The 22,517-nt window shown below is 45.7% G+C and overlaps 1 protein-coding gene and 1 long non-coding RNA gene across 4 annotated transcripts; one reads left to right on the forward strand and one right to left on the reverse strand.

The window, feature by feature from the left end:
- Positions 1–14,997: 14,997 nt before the first annotated feature.
- Positions 14,998–22,207, reverse strand: polr3glb (RNA polymerase III subunit GL b). Of its 2 annotated transcripts, none has more exons than XM_049026676.1 (8): positions 21,955–22,207; positions 20,940–21,060; positions 20,692–20,821; positions 19,851–19,919; positions 19,057–19,113; positions 16,793–16,863; positions 15,978–16,091; positions 14,998–15,889 (listed from the first exon to the last, which is right to left on the reverse strand). In XM_049026676.1, the coding sequence occupies exons 2-8, from the start codon at positions 21,057–21,059 to the stop codon at positions 15,803–15,805; spliced, it is 648 nt and encodes a 215-aa protein (XP_048882633.1). In that variant the 5' UTR covers position 21,060; positions 21,955–22,207; the 3' UTR covers positions 14,998–15,802. The 2 variants fall into 2 exon arrangements, with proteins under 2 accessions (XP_048882633.1, XP_048882632.1); XM_049026675.1 differs by having other exon boundaries at positions 20,940–21,093.
- On the forward strand, positions 18,047–18,571 carry LOC125749418 (uncharacterized). 2 transcript variants are annotated; one of them, XR_007399914.1, is made up of 3 exons: positions 18,047–18,127; positions 18,173–18,217; positions 18,308–18,511. It is a non-coding gene; the product is annotated as an uncharacterized LOC125749418 (long non-coding RNA). The 2 variants fall into 2 exon arrangements; XR_007399915.1 differs by lacking the exon at positions 18,047–18,127 and having other exon boundaries at positions 18,155–18,217; positions 18,263–18,397; positions 18,488–18,571.
- Positions 22,208–22,517: the final 310 nt, after the last annotated feature.

A 22,517-nucleotide genomic window follows, 5' to 3' on the forward strand; every position in this document is an offset into this window, starting at 1 on the left:
CTATTTCTTACCATGTTCTTATCAAATTACTTACTTTTTGAGTCCCACTTGCTTCACAACTTGGATTGCGATGGTATTTTCCATTTATGGTAAAACGGACATGTGTGTCTTTGAGCCTGAATATCTGTAGAACACATTTATTACACACAAGTGGATTCAGTTTCTGTGGTTTCTAAAGAAAATCAATGGCACCAGAGTTGACATAACAATTTTACAAACATAACAATAACATTTTACATAATTTTAATAATTTTATTTTACATAATTTTAATAATTTTATTTTACATAATTTTAATAATTTTATTTTACATTATTCTTTACATTATTGTTTTCCATTCTGATTAGTGGTAAATATACAGTATAAGCAAATATATGATGGGAGAGTGTTTACTATGTACAATGATATGACTGTATCAGCAGTAAACATTTTATATTTATGATACATTTTAGAACAATATATGAATCAACCGTTTTCAGTAAAACCCAGTAAGATGCAGAACTGACCATCTGTCAAGCTGCAAGAAATATGTTCAGTTGTCAAAAATTGTATTTATGAGCATTTGTGTTCCTTTATGTTAAACTTATGACCTACAATACTGTAGTGAACCTAGATAAAGCAGACAAAGAGAGAAATCCAGAACTTTAATGAAATCAGGAAGGGAGGATGGAGAAAAGGGTGGAAAGACTGAGAAAAACAGAGAAGTGAGTGATAAAGAAGTAGGGTAAAGGTTGGTGGTTAAATCTAAAGAGGGAGCAGGGGGCATGCAGGGATGAGAGCCACCTTCTAAAATAAGCCTGAAAACACCTGTTGCTATGCCAAGGGGGGTGTGGGGGGTGGCGGGGGGGTCAATTTCCGCTCAGATGGAAACTCATGTTATTATATTATTATTGTCAGTTGCCTAATAATGGTGTTTGGGGGGCAGTACCCTAGGGGTGTCTGGGCATAGTGACCTTCCTTGGCAGGGTACAGTGAACATGCCCACAAACAGGCAGGGCAAAGCTGGCATCCCCTCCGGCTCACTTCACACTGTGGGCGGTGGAACAGTGTGGCCCAGCCGCACTGGGGAATGGCAGCGAGGACGTCTGCTCCTCGGGCAGGTCTGCCGTCAGCCCCCATGAAGGCAGCACGCAGGATGCGCTTAAACAAACCCGCGACAGCACAATGCCACCCGCTCCCGGCCGGGGATGCAGAAGGGCAGCGGTGAAGCATCCATTTTACACCGAATGGAGCATCGTGTTATGCAGTCAATATCACAAATCTGTACCATGTAGTGCATCGCTAGGCACAGCCAACAGAAATCAAGTCACTTAAATGCCGTTTAAAGCATTTCACCGAAACAGCACACGCTCCGGAATCACATATGACAAAATTCCCGATCTGATTGACTGTTTCATGGCTGTGGGATCCTGCTGGGAATTCCGGAGCCTGCTCTTTAATGCCCATGCTTCTCAGAAACGACTTCTATTCATAGCGTTCAGTCCTGCTGTGACAGGAAATTCAGATCAGTCCCTGAAACAAGTGGCGTGGCGATGATGTGAAGATCAGCACGTTTACCGGTATCTTTTACAGCAAAATAACCTGACAGAAGCAGCTAAGTGGTTATGGAAGATGGATGGACAATAATGATATATAATATAATAACACAAATTGATTATATCAGTACTGAATTATATATCACACAAATGCATTTCATTCAAATGAATATCTTGTGGCTCAAAAAAATGATTAATGGTTAATATAAACGTACAAGTACATTTTGACATAAATATCGAGTTAAAATCATCTTGGGTGGCTTCGAGGAGGTATAAAGCAAATAACGTGCAAAAAGTGGCCGAGTGATGAGTGTCTGTGCCTGACATGTTCTCCTAGGTGCCCGAAACCCAATGCTGCTGTTTACGTACCATGCAGCTGTCTCTGTAGATCCCTCTGCACCGAGCTTCCACATCTCCCTGAACTCCTCGGGCCCATTTGCCACTTGGCCCTCGTAACCGCCTGTGGAAGGCCAGCGCGCTGACAGGCAGCAATCTGAGTCCATTACCCTCAACCACTGGAGCCCAGTCGCGATCCATCCAACTGATCCATGCACACGCTAGCATTCTGTGCACTGGACTCGACATCTATTTGTACATGTGCATAGCCTTGCGGTATTTGTAGATGTGCTACTCTCCATAAACTCAGGCAGAAGGCAATCGGTGCACAGTTTTGTTTTTTAAATTGCCGCACATAAATAACTTCTTATATCTCGACTCCATTAGCGTCTGATGATGTCAAGCTCTTTCACCTAATTAATCAACCCTCCCTGGTAATATTGTCATTAGCACAAATACACGCCGTGGACAAAGTCACGTAGTGAGTACATTCATCAAGGGCATCTCAACGTGGTGAAGGGGCTTCTGGGTAAGCGGTGTGAGTGCTCACAGTACGGGACGAAGACCAGAAGGAAAGTGGTGCTATGGGGAACACGTGGGGTCGTGGTTTGTAAACAGGAGTCTGGTGTCCAGTGTGTTGATTGTGACATGCAAATATATTATTAATCAGCAGCGCAGTGTCAAATTTCTTTCACAACCGAACATTCCGATAAAAAAACAAACAAAAAAAAACTCAATATTAATCTCAAGCCCAGCAATCATTTTCACACAAACCAAACCCAGGTGGCAACAGGCCTTTCAGTCTTACCCTTTTGTGGCCTTACTGCAACGCTGATGCTCCTCTGAAGCTTATCTGATCTCTGCACGTCTGGTAGGCAGAAACCTATTTCCATGTTTCTCACATGAGACACACTTTCCTGCGCTACGTGCTGAACGAGCTACGGAAAGTGTTCCAGTTCATCTGGCAAGACAGACGTGGGTGGAGTGGTTTGCTGCATTACTGACGGCTACAGCTCTTATTGTAAGCTGTAATCCGGAGCCAGAGGTCAAGGACGGTAACAAGGACCATTGCGAGCACGTGATCATCAAACCAATGTTTACGCCACATTACAGATTTCTGGACTTGCACATCTTTAAACTACACTGTGAAATGAAGTTTATACACTGGATATTTGCTTTGAGAGGTGTGTGTAACTAATATTTTTCCATAATGTCATACCTGCAGTATGTACTATGTACGTAGACACCAAGCTAAAAAAATCTTCTCACAAGACTCTCACAAGTCAAAAGCATTTGAAATGTAACAGAGTGTAACCATGCTGCGCTTAACTTGTGTCACAAGACAAAATGGAGTAGTGTGTGAGAATGGCCTTGGGTTTCCTGGAAACGTAGGGGAGGATATCTTTGTTTCGCCAGTCAACAAGCCTCCTTCGCAGAACCAAATGTGCCGTCTGCTTAGAAGGGCTGCATTCAAGAGCATACAGAACACAACAGAGGTTAGGCAGAACGACAAGCCTGAAGCTGGCCGTCATCGTCACTCGAATGCCAAACAAAGGATTAACTACCTTTTTTTTTTTATTTTGGCAAGTATTAGCTTCATTGCTCTGGCTGACCAATAGGTGCAGAGCTTTCTCAAACATAGTTTTTTTGCTGAAAGGCAATAAGTGAAAAGAATCTGATATCCCAATAGACAATATCATGGCCAGATAGCAAAGGTGCCTGGACCGGGTTTACGAGCCAGAACCTTCTTTGTAAGGTTAAAAGGAATTCATGTTGCTTTCTCTGCAGGGTGGTGAGTAGGAGAATTTGTACAGGAGATCTAACAAAGAACTTCTGCTCCAATGGTTAACGGTTAAAGGTAAATGGCCACGTAACTCCAGCGAACTGTGGGCTGGCTGCCCGGATATTAGCCATTATTACAAAGTAATCCATCTTTAAGAGTATTAATGTACAGCAAATACTCTGCTGACAGTATAATACATGAGTAATGCAGTCGACCATGTCCAGGTACACTTAGGCCCAGTAATAGACCCAATAGATGGATAAATGACAATATAAATATATCATAAAATGAAAATATTATAAAGAAAAGCATGAGGGACCCATCCCTGCTTATTTAAAGCTAGATTGCATCATCAATCAGAAGCTCAGTCTGCCAGCCCTGATCAGCAGTCAAAAGGTAGAACTCTGTGTTTTCAGACACACGTTTTTCGTCTGCTAGATGTGAGGTTAGAATTTGGCAGTCGGAATAATTTTGTGAATTTTTTCCCCAGGGGTCTATTTAACTGTCACGGTTCGCCTTTGAAGGCTCCCCCAGCTGCATTTAGGGTCTCTGCTCCGTTTGTGAGCCAGGGAGGGGGAGCTTGTTTGGCTCCCCGAGGACCTGGTGTGGAAGCTTTAATGCTGAGTGACAGGCTGTCAGTGGTCCGGGACTGAGGAGGTTCACACAGCTACTGGAAAACGTGAACGATGAATGTTAAGGGTCACAGCGGAGGAGTAGAGACATTCTGAAGAGATGAACTTCTTCCTCAGCAATTCATGCTTTTATTTATTCCACTGCCACACTAGTGGAAGATATTTTTCTTTCTTCTAGTTTTCTGATCACCATAACACAGCCCATCTGCGTGTCCTACACATGCATCGTCTTGAATACCTCCCATCACCTAACCCACTGATCACTACAGGGATGATCAAAGGTGCCTCGTTCCAATGTCATGTAGGAGTGGTGTGTGTTTTGTATTGGTGGGAAATGCCCTGTCACCACAAGCATCCAATTAGGATCAATAAGTACAGGTGTCACTAATTAAAAAATTACCAGCAAATAGCACCACCGACAGTGCTGGCTTAATGGTTAGGGATGTGCACTTGTAATGGAAAGATTGCAGGTTTGAATCCCTGACCAGCAAGGTTCCACCCCCAAGCACTGCTCCCCGGGCGCTGAATTAGCCGCCCCTGCTATGTCACTTTGTCACATATGGGTTAAATGCAGAGGACACAATTCAGTGTTGTGTGCTGCGGTGTGTCAACGATGACAATTGATCACCAAATTCTAAGCTTAATTCATAAATGATTGAAGACTCAATGCTGGACATCTACCAACCGAAAAAATACTGTAAGGGCTGGGGCAACATGATGACATCAACCGGGAACAAGTCTTCCACCCATCTGCTTCCAACACAGGGTCTGAGACCGAGGACAGGAAAACACCCATACGCACAAATAAATACATATTAAATCAAAGATTAGGGATCCAGCACCGTCAGTTAGCTGAAAACCAGCAGCCTTGGAGGTGTCAGGTGGGTGAGATGCCCCTAAGATTCATCAATTTGCACACAGATTCCTAACTTTTGGCCTGTTCACTACTCCACACAGTCAGCCTGTAACACTATGAGCATACTTAGAAACAGGAAAACTCCAGTAACATTTCATCCATTCTGGTCTTCAGATTCTCCTGATTCTTCATGCATGATTGGAGAAACTGAAGGATCCATCCCGCAGTCCGACCTGCACTGCGGATCACATCAGTGCCTTTTTTCGTAAACATCTCCAAATCTTGCTGTTTTTCAGGTCTTTGACGTGCTGACATTGCACCCAGTCATTTAGTTGATGCATGATCCCGTGCATCTTCCCTCTGTGTGTTGTGGGAGGGAATGACTAATGGGCCAGCGAATAAAGAGTTTAGTCCTACAAAGTCGCTGAGCCTTATCTGGTAAATTACTCCGCCGACTTCTCTTCTCAGGCTCAGATCACAAGCTGTGCAGATGCAAATGCCCATGACCTTCTGGAGTTATGGAAACCTACTGTAGTGGAAAGATAACAATGTTAACAGTGTCACGAGTTAGCTGGATATCAAGACATTCGAAAAGAAAGAAGGGGTCATGCGAACACCTAGATCTGTATCGCCCAGTGGGTGGTACAGCGGGTAACCCTGGCATTGTCCTCCCTGGGCACAGCTGGTTTCCTCTGGGTGCTCTGGCATGGGCATGTGTGTGGGCGTGGGCCTGCCATTGACTGGCACCCCATCCTGGGTGCTGCCCTACTTTGTACCCCACACTGGCTTTGAGGCGTAGGGGCGTAGCTAAATATTCTGGGCTCCCTGACAGAATGTCACCCCTTGGTACATTCTGCAGGGGTGGGTAAGGGGTGCACCCCCTCTCTGTAGATTGTGCCAACCAGGATTGTGGGGGGGGAGGGGGCATTTCAGGATTCGGGAAAATATACCCCTCCCCCATGCAACAGGGCTGGGGATGGGCTGCAGGAACAACATGACCTTGTACTAAAGAAATGTTTGGATGGTCGTGTGATATGGACGGATACGGTTCAGGGTGTGTTGTTAGCCCCACAGTGAGTTATAAAACTGCTCGATCCACTGCTTCGTGTCTCCCCTTCCACACTGGAAGTAGCCAGTAACTCTTTGCACATGCCTGTCCAGATATCGCAATTACAAAGCCACTTGTCAGGATGGCGAGATGAGGCCTTACAGACCAGAATCTATCAGTGAATCTCCAGTGGATCTCCAAGGTCTTCCTCTGCTTTCCACCTCAGTGAAGAGACACACCAACAGGCTGAAACATGTGGGCACCGGCCTTTGACCCTCCAGGGGCACTGAGGTGGATGCACTCTCGAGTCAGTCAGCTACAGATGCATAGTGTTCATCAGTTCTTTCAAATGGTTAAGCAGTCATTATTTCTGATTTCTGACGGCACTATTTCTGCTTATGATTGTGACTAACTTCTCTTCTGCTTTCTAAAAATTGGTTTGTAAGCATGTATCCACTCCAGACAACTGCTTTGACTCATACCCAAAATTTCAAAATTCAGCACTTTCAGGGCTGCACACAGATTTCTGCTTGCTCTTCCCTTATGATCTGCTGTTATTGGGCAATAAGGATAGATTATGCTGATAGAAGCCATGGGCTCATACTGGTATGAAGGAGAGAGAATGAGAGGGAGAGACAGAGATGGGAAACTAGGAGGAGCAAAACAACATTGAAAATGTGCTTCTGAAACGTTCTAGGTCCTCCTTGATATCAAAACAACCCTCAAATGAACCTCTGAAAGAACATTTATATGTTCTAACCACTGTTGACTTAGCTCAGAAACATAGGGAAAAAACCACAATCTTAACAAATCAATATTTATCTTTTTATAATGAGAAATCCTCTGATCGTGGCCAGGATAAACAGAAATGATCACAAGAGATTTGAACCCTCTGCAAAGACAATCTAAAAAAAAAAGATAAAGTGGAAATCAAAGAATAACAAGATTTTCACTGCCAAGATTGTGAGGTGAAACCCTATAATTAAAGTTGTTGTACTGATGCAGTAACAATACGTGCTGGATGACAGCGTAACAGAAGTCTGTTTAAACCCTGATGTTTTGCTTTAAATTACTACGCTGCAGTCGTTTGGTTATGTTTCAATAAATTGTTGCTTCGTCCGTTTTCTTAACCTTGATTCCACTGAAGTCTTTTTTATTGACACAAACTTGCACAGATGTGTGAGGCGGCGGTTCTAAATGATACGATAGCAACAGGAGAATATTGATATCGCAGTGTTAAAGTTAGCAGTTATGTAGCGGCTGCGTGTGGCAGTGTGCCTCGGCCCGCTCTGCCCTCCCACCGCGGCATTGCAGTCCTAAAAAAGGCCACATCACTGAAACTCACACATGATGCCAGCATGTACAGACCTTATATATTAGTGAAACTGGAGCCCCCACCCTGGATAAATGTGGTGGTCAGCTTTGTGTGTGAAGCTGTTGCATTTCTCTAAATCTGTACTACGCTGCACTATGATACCAGTCTTTGGGGAGCTCAGCGGTGTAAATAATAGGTCCCATTGACCCTTTGGGCCAATGTTTGACAAAATTGCAGGCTTGGTTGGAGGGGGGTAGTTCACTGAAATGTTCTTCACCCCTCCCCTCCAAATAAATATGTCCTTACACAATGTGTTCTCATCCATCCATCTATGCATCTATTTACAATGTCTGGTTGTCCTATGCAGAGTTGCATAAAACCACACTCCCCATAAGGAGTGCTTAGCCCCCCCTTTCATAAATCTGTAGTGACATACTTGGCAGAGCTACAAATGGGAAAATTAGCTACACAATCCTCTGTTCACCAGATAGCGAAAGCGTGCAAAACTGAACAGGAGTGTGAGTGTCGTTGACTGTGGTGCACCGAGCTGAGTAACAGGTGCAGGGTGGCAGTAAATCTCCGGTGATCCCGGGGTAGCAGCCGCCTCTGACGGGGAAACGGTGCCAGCGTGTGGCAAGATGAGTCTCTGACGAGCTGCGGCATCAGGCTTCCCTGTTTGGTCTGGTTTCCTGCTGCTTTTTTGTGTGCATTCAGTCTTGTTTGTGTTCTGCACCTGTGCCCCCCAGCACCGGCGCGCTGCGGACAGGTTGACTTCCCACCGAGGCAGCGGCGCACTTCCACGGCCGAGCGCTCAGCGGACGGTACGTTCCCGGGATGCCGGCCCAGCGGCCGTGGAAAAAAAACGCCATCAGGGCCCATTCGGGCTAAAGCCCATTAGGAGAGTCTTTGAGCCTTAACACCAGAGCCCCTGAGCGAGATCACAGACCGGGCTGAGTGATCTTAGAAGGGGAAAGGTGGGAGTGAAAGCAGTACAGCTGATTACACGCGGGGGGGCAAAGTGCAGAGGGGGGGAACTGCAGGGTGGGGCCTCGTATGGGTTTGGAGCGGAGTGACCAGATTGAAAAAAATACTACATATAAAAAACACAGCCTTCAATAACATGACCAGCATGGAGAGGCCTTTTTGGAAAAAAATTAATAAATCTGTACAATGAAACTAGCAACAGATCCCCTTAAATTCTGTTAGCCTGCTTATGTCTCCTCTCTTCCATATTGCTGTCGCTTTTCCTGGGATACGTACTTCGTTTTTCCGACCTTTTGCATAACGCAGGCAGACAGGCAGCGGAAACGTGGGAGACGGGGCGTGAGAATGAGCGGAATAGTGCAGGACTGCAGGTGTCCTCACGGGAGATGTAGCGGCTTAGATATCCTCTTAAGAGAACCTCAGACAGGCTTTCTTGGTGAGTCACAAGACGCGCTGCAGAATATTAAGTAGGATGCAGGGCGCTCTATACAAATCTACTGATGAAACAATAACTGCTGTGGATATTTTGGTGACAGCATCAGTCCCCATGTCTTAGCCTTGTATTTACTGAGGGGAATAATTTCAGGGCTTTTATAAACATACACCAAGCCGATTAAACCCGAAGATGGTCCCAGAACAGCATTATTTCATGTTTGCTCTCCTCCTCAGCCTGGAGTAGCCCTGGCACTGCCTATGTTTAGCGGCTACCTTACAAAAAAAGGATTTTGGCTGAGTCTACATTCAGAGTATTCATTACTATGCAGGGAGTAATGCAACATCAGCAGGAAACAACATCTTAATCTGTTATTGATATATATCATTGAACTGGTTTACGCTTTTTTCGTCAGTGAATCATGGGGAGAAGCACAGATGTTTCAGGAGGAGGGCTGAGGTCAGAGAACAAGCCCCCCCCCCCCCGCCCAACACACAACATCAGCTACCAATGATTAATATGAAGTAGAGTAGCAAGACGTATCAGCATTAAGAGATGATGATGTATTTCACTTCTTTGCTTATTGCCTGCTGGTCCTCAGTTTGACCCACATTGTCTGGTTTAGTGATGCTTCACTTTCAGTCCAAAGTTCCACCATCCCGTCCACTACTCCCTGTGTCCTGAGGATCCGTTCATTGTCCTGGAGGAAAAGAACATTTAACGCCAACATTTGAGCAAATTGATGGTGTCCTCCAAGGCAAGTAAGCCTCAAGGAGAGAAGAGGAACGGATCTCTTGCAACTTGAACCTATGACCCTGGTGTAGGTTTGAAAAAATGCCCAAACCCATTTGGGATATGAAATACAAGCTGACCATGCAGAAAGCTAACCCAGGCTTCTTGGGCAAGACGGTTAGATAATATTTGGATGGAGCAGAAACCAATTGCGTCTACCCACAATCCTTCACTTGAGCAAAGATCCATATCCCTGATGATAATAATGACAGGGCCGCCAGTCGGCAGGAAGCCATGGAGTCGTCCTCGCAGGTGCTCTAGCACAGCTCCCATCATAGTTATGTTTGTATATTTCAAGCTCATTTCTGAAAGAGTAAATATTCTGCGATGAGTGTGACTAAGAAAGGCGTTTGCTGAGAGTCTGTCTATTTACAATTTTCAAAAAGCATCAATCCTCCCTGCTGTGTGCGAGTGTGAAGTTCGCCCGCTATCCCAGTGATCATGTGGCCGTCTCACTGCTTACCTGCCACAGTACAGAGACACACAGATTGTGTCTATAAGGTAGGCGCTTCGGTCTGTGTGTGTGTGTCTGTGTGTGTCTGTGTGTGTGTGTGTCTGTGTGTGTGAGTGTGTGTGAGCTCTATGATGGACTGGCATCTTGTACAAGGTCTCCTCTGTGCAGCTCCTGCACTGGATAAGCACTTATTGAAAATAAATAATGGATGAAAAGGATCAATATGAAAGATGGATAGTGTGCAATGGCATCTAAGATTTTGCGGACACTACACAAGTCCTCAAAGTTGAAAACATATACGTGAACATTATTACTCTTGTTAGATTGTGAGGGGCTGCAAACAGTAAATAATGCATCTCAGTTGCCCCGCAGTTTGCTTTATAGGTTGTCCACCAGCATTGCAAATTTTTGTCCTTATGTTCAGCTGATTCTATTTGAGCTTTAGCTGATTACCAGCCCACATACTATATCTGTGGCCTGTGCTGTCATCCTGCTAGACGCAGACGTTTTTAGAAAAGCATGAGCCTGCATTTAAAACCGACTGACGGGGAAACACGCTTTAAAGAGGCAGATGGATGGATGGTCGACGACAGCAAAACATCTGGGAAAAGATGACGTCATACATAAGCATCAATCTTCCATGAACAATAGGACACTGACAGATACTGTCCCTTCTTCTGCTGGAACGATTTGTACCTGTAAGACACTTAGACAAAAGAGCAGTATTAACTGTCGAAGCGTTGACCCGCTTTCCATCGGGACTCACAACCCCCGCCATGTACCCGCCCCCGAGACAGCAACCAAGATGTCACCCGGTCCGTGTGTGACCCGGCAACCACACGCAGGGCAGACAATCGGCACCGGGCACCTACCACTCACCTGATGTTCTCGTGGTCAGGCTATTTTCAGAGACAGAGAAGTGTACGGCATTTCCACAGTGCGTCAGAGCTCTGCTCAGGGGCTACTGGATGTCCGGTCATAATCCCTAACTGCGTCATGCAAAATACGCCCTGGTGTAGCTAATTGAAGGGACGTGCTGACAAAATGCAGAAAATGGCTGATTTATCTTGCGCTCGTCACACGAGCGGCATCCTGCCCATTAAAATAAAGCACTCGTTAGCATGGGTGCCCTTAGCCACAGTATTTTAGCCCCGATGCCAATTATCTTCCTTCAAAAGCCCCAGGTAAACTTGACTTACCCCCCGATCTTTTCAGTAGCTAGGAACCCCCCCCCCCCCTCGTGAATTTAGCCTAACAGCAAGGTATCATGTTAGGTGTTGGGACAGTATGTGGCGCCGTGGGCTGGGACTGTGTCCGTGATCAGAAGGCCGTGGGTTCAAAGGCGGAGCGACTTCATCTTTGTGCCCTTGACCCTCAGTCGCTCCACGGACTGGCTGGTTCCGCTAAATAAATAAAATGCAAATGCTTAAGACACTATGGGTTGCAGGGGAGCCTTAACAATCGCGAGTCTCATGACGGGTGTGATTCAGAGAGCTTGAACATTTGCTACAGTACTTACCTGTCTTTCACTGCATTTATACGATACCCCATTACACAGGCCTAAATTAACTCGATGGGCTTGTTTTCCAAGCACTGAATGATGACAGAGTGTCTCCGGCCTTCTGTCCTGTGTTTCCCAAGACAGGATCCAGCCTCATCGTGGCCTGCCATCGCTGCTACGGACAGCGGAGAGAAGGGCTGACGGCGCATGGACTCTCTCAGGCCCTCTGCGTATTGACGCTGCTTCTCGGTCCGCCACCATCTTCCACCATCTAGCTTAGGCATGACAGTTGGACTTCAATGGTTTTATTCCCAGTTGATCTCTGGGGCAGAAGCAAAGCAGAGAGATGGTGCCTGAATGCCCCCCCCCCCCCCACCACCACCACAGCTCTATGAATTACAAGCATGCTGCCCATTTGCAGGTTGTGGATCTCAAGTGTCGCTGACGTGCCGAATAAAACAGGCTGTGGACGCCCCCCCCCTTCCCCCCCCCCAGAAGACGAGTTTAAAACTGACGAATCAGCCATTTCGTGTGATGCCGACGAGCAGTATGCAGCAGCATGGTGCTAACAGGCGGTCACTGTTTACCTCCACAGGCCGTACTGTTAACGTTCTCAGCCGCTGCATTATTTTATCTATGTAAACCCGTCGTTATCGGCACTTAGCGGTAAGGACACCGTAAAGTTATTTCAGCACGAAGGATTAATATGTGACGCATAAACATATCGACGCAGCGAGAGTGAACGAATTGCAAGGAATGTAGTCGAGCGTTTCAAAGTGCAACTGCAGTCCCTGACAGCAGAGTAAAATGGCAGGGCTGAAGTATTCACACCCACAGCAGGAAAAAAGCCCAATTTCCCAGTAAGGTCAAGCAGACTAATTTGGATTTGCTAAAAAAGACGCTGGGTTTGTACTCCCGACCCCCCCCAGGAAATTGTTGCCGGTACGCTCATGCATCTGTCCTGTCTCAACTCGAACCTCCCCTGCTAGAAGACTGTACTTCTCCAGCATGGTACCGGGGTCAGATCAGGCTCTGGCACGTCTGATGGACATGTAATCAAACCCACTCCTGGCTCACAGTGCAGTACAGCCAGCGTTGAATCCCCCTCCCCTCCAAAAAAACGCATATTCCTTTGCCCCAGTAGATATTTAATCCCTATTACTACTTGAAGGGCACCACTGAATAATGGTTTTATGAATAAGCATTCCTGTGTAACAAAGAGTAAATCAGTAGATAAAAGCGTAGCCCTATGCTTTAAATTTACATTGTGAAGCTTTTTTTTTGCAACGTAAAGAATTGCTTCTATAGCATAGAATGTAACACTTATCTAGTGTACATTTCAGAAAAAGCACACTGTGCTAGTGTACTTATGTGGCGATCTTGCATAGTAGCACTAACCTACTGTACATTTGAGTAAACAAAACACAGTATGCTAAGCTGGCTATGTGGCGATCTTGCATGGTACGTGCTTTTGCAGGGTATCCGTGACCTACTGCGCACTGTTTACAGACTGATCCGAAAAGGAAAACCGCAGGAAACTGAACCCGTGTCCTTTTTTGTGACTGGCTTCAGTCCAGACCCTGCTGACCTGTAACCCCTGCAGCAGAAGGACCTGAGCAGGGGCTCATTATCACTGCCACACCCTGGGCCTGACATTTAAGCGGCACTGTAAAGGATGCACGTCTATTGGTCGCATTTGCCCTGCAAGGTGCGTGGGGATCTTTGCAGTTTTCCTTCTGACATTTAACACATAATTAAAAATAACCTGAAGTGGCCTAATTGTTTTCAATATGACTCATTTACCCACAATTCTCCTGCACATCTGACAAAGCTGCACGTAACCTGTTTATACCATCGTGTTTCTCCGTAAGCAGCTAGGTGAACCGTGCTTCAAGTGACTACCCTTAGAAACCCACACCCTCGTAATCGGCACTTTCCTTTTGGTCGACATCTGCCTCCGCCGATGCCCCCTCCCTCCCCTCAAATACTCTCGAGTACGTGCCGATCCCCATGCCAGCCTGGAGGATTCTCAGAAAGCTGATGGGGCAGGGCTACCCATGACAGATGTCACACACCAGTATGCCATGGGAGATGCTCCCTGTGGCACCGATACAGCACTGAGCTATGTGGGGCTCTCGTTTCACCCTGGTACCCCTGTTCCCATCTCCGATTGGTGTTCAACAGCCCATGTGAACACAGAATAGCCAATGGGAAAGTAATCAGAGTCATAATTAAACATCATTATCCGAAAGCTGCAAACCAGCTCCCATTGCTGACTGAAACCCCATTTCACACACACAGACTTAAAGCTTGAGCCATTTTAAGGGGAGTTAAGGAGCCAGAAGTCTTGACAGTATGACCAAACTGCAGAAGAGTAGTGTGGTATTCTTTAACAAGAACCGCTCACCCGCCTGTCTTCAATAGCCTTATCAACACTGTCCACTGCCCCTTGGTAACTCACCACAGCAGTAACCAAATGCTGAGACCCTCGTCCATTTATCACTGGGTCCACCAAGCCTGCGGTGTCCTGCACGCTGACAGGAGCTGGCTGCCTGGCATTAGCCGCTTGCTGCCACTTCCTATCCAGGCTTTTTCCTCTTTTGTGTAACATGGCTGATCTTCTGACTCTGATCGCGGACTAAAAATGAAAGAAATGTTCCCCGTGAAAGCAGGTCATCTTTCGGGACTGAGGGAACATGCTGCGGTGAGAGGACATGAGCCCTTAAAGGGAGCTGCTGCATCCCAATGACACTTTAAAAGCCCTGTTACAACAATCATACAACTTACTTATTTACTTAATCTTTATTTTTCCAGGCAAGTCACTAAGAACAATTTCTTATTTATACTGACAGCCTGGAAAAAGGCAAAAAAACCTTTTAAGGACAAAGGGGTAAAAAGATAAAGACACATATAAACAAATAATACAAACACAAAACTACAAATACAAAATACAGTATAAGCGTGTAATGTTTTCATCAGTAATTATTCAGATATGAAACATATAACTGTGTTAATAAGGTTTTTAAAAGCCTGCAATGGCAAAAATCGTTCTAATTTTAACGTGTAAAGCAAGTTGCTCCAGTCTCTGAGGGCAGCGGTCTGGAATGATAACAAATCGAATGCTGTGTTTGCTTTGGGGAAACTCGATAATTTGAGTTTGGCAGGACAGGCATTGTACTGTAAGCAACAGATGATTTTTTTGCAGCAGGTGACACAAATACGGAGGCGACAGACCTAGAAGAGTTTGATAGATGAACATGAACGAATGCACATTTCGACGTGTGTGTGTGTGAAAAGGGCCAGTTCACAGAAGAATAAAGCGCACAGTGATGAGTTTCGAAGGGAAGCGTTTATAGCAAAATCGGACAGCAGGATGGTAAAGAACATCAAGCTTCTGAAGCACATTTACAAGCTATGCATGACATTCCGGCTTGGCACTAATTAAAAGTAACGACAGGTTACACAGATGCTCCAAACTGTACAGGCTCTGCATAAAAATACTGTTTAAACACAGTACAAACAGGATGACAGAAACATTAAAGTCACAGAACATAATACCAAACCCCACCTGCTGGTCAATGTAAAAACTACACTTCATCCTACAACCACTGACTGTAATCAATTGCTGAAGAACAGGGCTATTACAAAATGTGCAACTTACACTACAGAAGTGTCTAAGATTTTCTGAATTAAAAATGTCGTGTTAAAACCAACGCCGACCGAAACGGAGTCGTCGACATGGACGTTTCTGCACTTGCAGAAAAATCCACAAGGTTATTTTCTGCGGAAACATCAGCCGCATAATAACTGACATCGATCGCCATGGGGAAGGTCTCTTTATGCCTCCTCCTATTTGCTCTCTGTAGGTGAGAGCAAGCTGGCTGTGAAGGGCAGCCGCCCAGAGCAGCACCCAGGGCTCAAACCGGCAACCTTCTGATCATAGGTACAGAGGCTTGGCCTACTGATCCACTCGCTGCCCCCTAACAACTCTCGCAAAGTCTTCATCTGGATACAGATTACAGGTCTTCTTGTTTCTGGAATGCTCAGCTTGTGGGTCACCTGAAAGATCTAGGTTCATTCAATTCAGTTTGTCTGTCTTCAGTCCTCTGGAAGCTTTGTCACATCTTCTCGTCTCTCAATAAATGGCCTCGTCCATGTTGTCATCACTGTCTCCACCGAACTCCTCCCCGTTGTCAAAATAAGACATAATGTAGTCTGTCTCCTGACCGAAAATAAAAAGGCCAATCAGTGGTTTGCTTGACGCTGACGTCACAAAATAAGCCTCGCTTGGGTCACACCACACTACTGACCTCCTCAAATTCCTCTTCGTCATACTCCTCCTCGCCCTCCTGCTCTTCCTCCTCCTGCTTCTCCTTCCGCTCCTCCTCATCGGAACTCAGCTCCTCCTCTTTCTTCTCAAGCGTCTTGATCGACAAAATATACATTGCGAGGGGGGGGGAGAAAAAAAAAACACGTCAGAAAAGATGATGGACGATGCGGGGTTACTCCAGCAAGACCCTGACAGACTATGCTGAACCGTGATTGGTCTGCGACGGAGCACCGATACAATCCAATGGGATCCACATGTGTGAAACCACTTCTGACAAATTAACAAGCTATTAAGGTGGCGACGATAAGAACATGATTCACAGCTCATCTATTACACTGCCATGAACAGTTGTTGAAATGCTGCAAACAGAGCATTGTGTGACTGGAGGGGCTACTGTTTGTTAGGAAACACTTTCCACCCGTCCTCCTATCAGAACGATGTCATGTGACCAAGAATATGTCAACAAGGTGAGCCACCGTTTGTAACGTTCGGCCAGTCGCATAAAGGCATTACTCTATGATCTACAACCAATGGCAGTAGCATCCATGTGCGAACAAACCCAAAATGAAGGTGGAATGATGATGTATTGATCCATGTTCCCTGTGATAAGATGCGACTTTCCAAGATAAAGCCTGGCGTTTAAATTGGCCGGTGTTCAGCGGCCAGGTTAAATAACACATCAGCAGGAGGATGTGGCAGTGTTCTGACAGATTGTATTGAGCGGGATGAGACAACCCGCAGTGAACAAAGGCCGGGCCAGAGCAGAGCTCTCTCCAGCCAGCGGCCAGCTCGTACCTCCAGCTTTCGGATGATCTCCTCCTTATCGACGCGGGGCTTTTTGGCACATTTTGGCGCTGGCGGAGCCCCTGAAGGGAGAGGAAATATGTCTTGGCTCACGGGGACTTACCGAATCCACCCCCAACCCCAACCCGGATCGATGTATCTGAAATGTCAGCACCCCAAGCACCCCGCACTTCGCTGCGGAAAAGAAAAGGGCAAGACGGATCGGAAAATTATTCCCGCTGGCGATCGGACGCTACGTGCTAGCTGACAGCGAGGGGCATTTTGTATTTCTCAGCAGGCACCCCACTGACCTCCCTGGGGTTGTGAGTGACCGAGGGAGGGGGGCACCTGAAGCCATGTGTGCCTGGTGGCTCCCATCTGCTCACATGCATCTGAACGGCATTGAGAATCTCCATGCAAACCCCTTAGCACACTGCCTGGCCACCACGGGGCCGCGAACCAATGACTAACCGCATCTTATTCTGGACATTTTCTGCTATAAATGGAAATGCACATCTTACACTTTGCCTTTATTAAAGCAGGCTCGTTTTCTCTGTTTTAAATGACGTCAGCACGCCCGGGGGGGAGGGGGGGGGGGGGGCCTGGCCAGTCAGTCGACCCACAGAGGTTTTTGGTCCCTCCCCTCCATTGTCTTCTGGCATTAATTCTTTCCCTCTTCCATTTCCCCCTGTTTCATGCACCATTTTGTGCAGAAGGTATAATAATCGACTGCCACACACTCTTGTCAAGTGCCTTGGAACTATATAAAAATAAACTGCAGGAGGTTAATATCAACCTCATATGGGATCCATATAGTTTTTTCCTCCCACTCTTTGTCCATTCAGACCGCATTCCTATACATCTTCAAACACAGGTCCCACCTACGGCCGCGGCCCCTTGCCATCAAGGCCGAGAGCATATGGTCCAAATAAAACCCAGAATGCTCTCCAGAACTGCCTGGACATGACAGATGGGGATTTGTTCTGTGGGCTGAGGACGCCGATGGGCTCCCTGACTGCATCACTGACTACATCAACTTCTGCGTGGACTCAATTATTCATCAGAAAACAGTTTACTGTCACCCAAATAACCAGCAACTGGATGGTAAAGGATACTAAGGCATTCCTGAACAAGAGGGATTTCCTAATGGGATGAGGTCAGGCCCATAATGAGGGATCTAAAGAGGAAGCTCTGGCAGAAGAAGAGGGAGTAAAGGGGGAGGATTGAATATAAGTTTAGAATAACGGCATGATGGAGGTATGGAAAGGGGAGAGACAGATCACTGGCGATGGCAGGATGGAGGTATGGAAAGGGGAGAGACAGATCACTGGTGATGGCAGGATGGAGGTATGGAAAGTGGAGAGACAGATCACTGGTGATGGCAGGATGGAGGTATGGAAAGGGGAGAGACAGATCACTGGCTATGGCAGGATGGAGGTATGGAAAGGGGAGAGACAGATCACTGGCGATGGCAGGATGGAGGTATGGAAAAGGGAGAGACAGATCACTGGCGATGGCAGGATGGAGGTATGGAAAAGGGAGAGACAGATCACTGGCGATGGCAGGATGGAGGTATGGAAAAGGGAGAGACAGATCACTGGCGATGGCAGGATGGAGGTATGGAAAAGGGAGAGACAGATCACTGGCGATGGCAGGATGGAGGTATGGAAAGGGGAGAGACAGATCACTGGCGATGGCAGGATGGAGGTATGGAAAGGGGAGAGACAGATCACTGGCTATGGCAGGATGGAGAGCCAGAGTGAAGGCAGGAACCAGGAAAGGACATCTAATTATTTATGGTGGAGTGCTTTGTCACAAGCTGTTTATCTTAAGAAGACTAAAGTCCTTAAGTGCAGAAAACTTGTCGTACTAGCCGGCTATACCCAGTTCCATGTTCTTCACTACTGTTTGCTCGTGGAAAATTTCAAAGTGATGGAGACTGATGGGATGAACTAACTGATGAGGAAAGCTAGCTATGCCAGAGAGATATGCCACAGGACCTAGATCCATATTTGGAGATATGCTACCGGACCTAGATCCATATTTGGAGATATGCCACCGGACTGAGTCTGGACCTAGATCCACATATGGATATATGACACAGATCAACCAAGTGCACTAGAATAATCAAACTAAAGACCAGAACTTTCGTCACATATACTTCAATAAATATGTCCTATTCAGATAATAACTTTCAAGATCTCTGCTAGGCACGAGTGCCCCAATGATCCCCCCCCCCCCCCAAGAGTGAGGCGGCAGCCGGCGGGTGCTCTCACTGTCTTTTAGGGGCTTCCTCACTCTGACCCGCAGCTCCCGAGGCAGCCTCTTCCAGTCTGGGAAAATGGGGACCGATCAAGAGTCACACACTTTGCATTGAGACTAACGCTGAGAAAATGTGTGACGCCACCCACAGGTCAGTCACGACGGCCATTTCAATCAAACGCCATTTCTGTTATTACTTAGTTAGTTACAGACCACACCCATTTTACCATGGTCCGTTTTACGATATTTCGGCTTTATGAAATGATGGGTACGATTATTCAGTAAATTGCAAGAGATATTCAACACTGTTATAAAATAGTCTTTGTGTTAACTGTAGGCCAGTGCTCTAAGCATGTTTAAGGTAGGCTATAGGCTAGGCTATGATGTCTGTTAGGTTAGGTATACTGTATTAAAATGCATTTTCACCGTACGGTATTTTCACCTTACGATGGAGTTATGTTCTGATAAACCCAGGGAGTGTCTACATATGGTAAAGGTATGGTAAAGGTATGGTAAAGGCTCCTCTGTGCTCCAACTTACAAGTACAGGCCATCCCAAGGTTATGAACGAGATCTGCTCCCAAAGTCTGACTAAGTTGAATTTAAAAGTAAACCAGAAAAACAACAATCTACTACATAATAATCATACAGTGAAAATAAAAGTAACTACATACGGTGCTGTACTGTAGCTGACGAACCACACAATGTTTTCACAAGTAGTGTGCATTTATTATTACAAACCGTTGTATTTAACCCAAATTTTTTATATAACATTCATCATACTCCCCGGTCACAGGCACGAACCTCACCTGGATCCCATTCGATGGTGTTGTCTGTTGGTTCCGCACCCTGGTATTTGTCCGAGTAGCGCTCCACATCTGGAGGCGACAACACAGGAAGCCCATTTCTACCCCAACTTATTCCATTCCATCTCTGTGTCCCCAGTGCACCCCCCCCCCCACACACACACCCAAAATGGCCCTAAGTCAGGCTGCCTGGCCTCCTGCCTGCCAAGCAGAACACGTCCTCCATATACAGGGTGTCACAGCATGCTGGTAACCCTGAAAGCAGGCCCGCCGAGCATGATTCCCAGGACAAAATTTGTTCAGTCGAGCCCCTATAACACACAACCCCTCCCACCCAGGATAACCTTCCACCCCAAGAGGGCCGGCCTGCCTGAAAGGGCTGTAAAGATGTGTCACTACAGTTGGTTCTTTTCTGTGGTTCCTTGATGATGGAATGAGTTCCTGGACCATATTTGGTCATCAGACTCCTTTCTCCACCTTCAAGACTCACCTGCTCCAGGAATTCCTCTACTAGCTCGATGTCTCTATGTTCCCTGAATGTTGCATTTCTGGTCAATTAATAGTCTTACTATGGTCTTTCTCCAATTCTGCTTACCCTTGTAGCTTGGCATTCATTGGAAGCTCAGCCTAGCTGTATTGATACCTTTTCGATTCTTCAGCGGCACATATGTTTGCACTGTTCTATTTGCACCAATTGTACATCACTTTGGACAAAAGCATTTACTAAATGAAAGTAAATACAAATGTAAAAATTTAAGGACTGCATACAAATCCCCAAATTAAACCCTGAGCCTGATTAAGGAAACATTCAGGCCACAAGAAGCTGCCTGGTCACTTGGCTGACCTTTCTTGGGTGCTGCTGGCCTGATGTAGAAAGGCAGGTTCTTCATGGCTCCCCTCAGCTCCTGCTTCAGGGCCAACATGTACTCTGCCTCCTCGCTTGTCTGTAGGGGCACTGGCTTGTGCTCCATGGGCTTTGGGCAAAAAATGGCCAAGCATCAAAACCTCACATACACAATGCAACCTCCTCGGCATGCAGGAGAGGCAGATTTGTCCAGCAGTGAAACTCACAAACAGCTTTAATATTCTCACCGGGAAGAGTGGGGTTGGCTGAAGAGTGGAAGGCGGCAGGTTCTCCCCCTTCCCGATGCCTACGGCCTCTATGTTGAAAGTCAGCTGGCCGCGACCTCTGCCACGCCCTCTTCCTGCCATTCTGACAGTAGATGATAGAAACAAGATTGTGTTCCTGCAAACAGCAGATGTTACTGTGCGGCTCAGCAGGTTAAGACACTGTACCTGTAAACAGAAGGTTGTGGGTTCAAATCCCATCATCAGCAAAATAGTTACATATCTCTTGGCCGATTAAGCAAGGTCCTCAAATATGCCAAAGAGTTAACTTTGCACTTGGACCAATGTAGGTGGACATACAGAGTAGAGCAAAATTTCTGGTTTATTAGTTTTCATGTTATATAGTAAGAGCATGGTGAACCTCTGAAATTATATATAGGCTATGCAAGCATATGGTGGCTCAGTGGGTAGCACTGTTATTATATACCTCCAATGCTGGTTGTTCAAATTCCACCTATACTTTATAAGTGCAGAGTTTTCATGTTGACCCAATATTGTGTGGCTTAATAGAACAAAATGAAACAGCTTAAAAATCAATTAACTACATGATTTAAAAAAAATCATTCAGTGTGATCCCCCAACAGCGACTTCACAAACCAAAACACTGGACCTTAGAAAGTTCTCTCACTTAATATAAACTGATCTGTATTAATGACTAATCGACGTACAGGAATTTGTTAGCAGCACAGACAGAATCGGCAGATTCCGTGCAACCTTCTAAAATCCATATGAAAGCCGAATTTCCAGAAGAGTAACTCAGCGGTCTACGACTTTAGTCTACATATTGATTCCTATTGACATTTCAGTCGAATTCAAATAATTAAAGGACGTCTCAACTCAAAACACGCGTTATCATGCGTTTCACAGTTTCGCTAAATTTAACCACTGGTTTCAATGTTAATGTATCAATATCCGTATTTTCGGATAACCACAAATGTCGATTGATGCTATGTACTTTGCTATATGAAGGTTAACTTACTGATGAGATGTACTGTACTTTCACACGCTGAGCGAAAGTGTTGCAGATAACCGATAACGACACATGTATTTCTTTCCTAGTTTACGTATTGGGTAGCTAGTAAAACCCCCCATGAACTAATGAATGCTAATGAACATTAGCATTTCAACTAGAAAATATGAGTCCGTTTCCAATATTTTGATAATTATGTAATGAAAGCTGGCTGGTCCGATACATCAACCCAGAGAAATGCAAACTTTTTTTCTTCCCCCAGTAAAATATGTCCCCCTGGAAACTAAATGCGTGCGTGATAGTTCCTATGGTTCTTTTGCGTAGGCTATTCGAATAATCTGTTCTTATGATTAATTCTTAACAATTATACAAAATATCTGGATAGCGGGGGGGGGAGGGATTCATGTTTTTTTATCTTGTGGAATACTCGTGAACTAAGGTAGGGCACTGTTTAAAGAAGCGGTAACTCACTTAAATTGATGCTAAGCAAAATGCCAATCGACATAAAGGACTAAACAATAATGTGTGAAATTACAAAGAAGAATGTTTTTATTGATTACAGTATGCTCAAC

This window comes from Brienomyrus brachyistius, chromosome 9, assembly GCF_023856365.1.
Source record: "Brienomyrus brachyistius isolate T26 chromosome 9, BBRACH_0.4, whole genome shotgun sequence".
Lineage (NCBI taxonomy): Eukaryota > Metazoa > Chordata > Actinopteri > Osteoglossiformes > Mormyridae > Brienomyrus > Brienomyrus brachyistius.

Coding starts and splice junctions, on each gene's coding strand:
- polr3glb (XM_049026676.1), bottom strand. CDS start 21,059: ATGGCAGGAAGAGGGCGTGGCAGAGGTCGCGGCCAGCTGACTTTCAAC. Junction 16,864..19,056: donor GAGGAAGCCCCTAAAAGACA/GTGAGAGCACCC, acceptor CTCTCCCTTCAG/GGGCTCCGCCAGCGCCAAAA. Junction 16,092..16,792: donor AGATCATCCGAAAGCTGGAG/GTACGAGCTGGC, acceptor TTGTCGATCAAG/ACGCTTGAGAAGAAAGAGGA.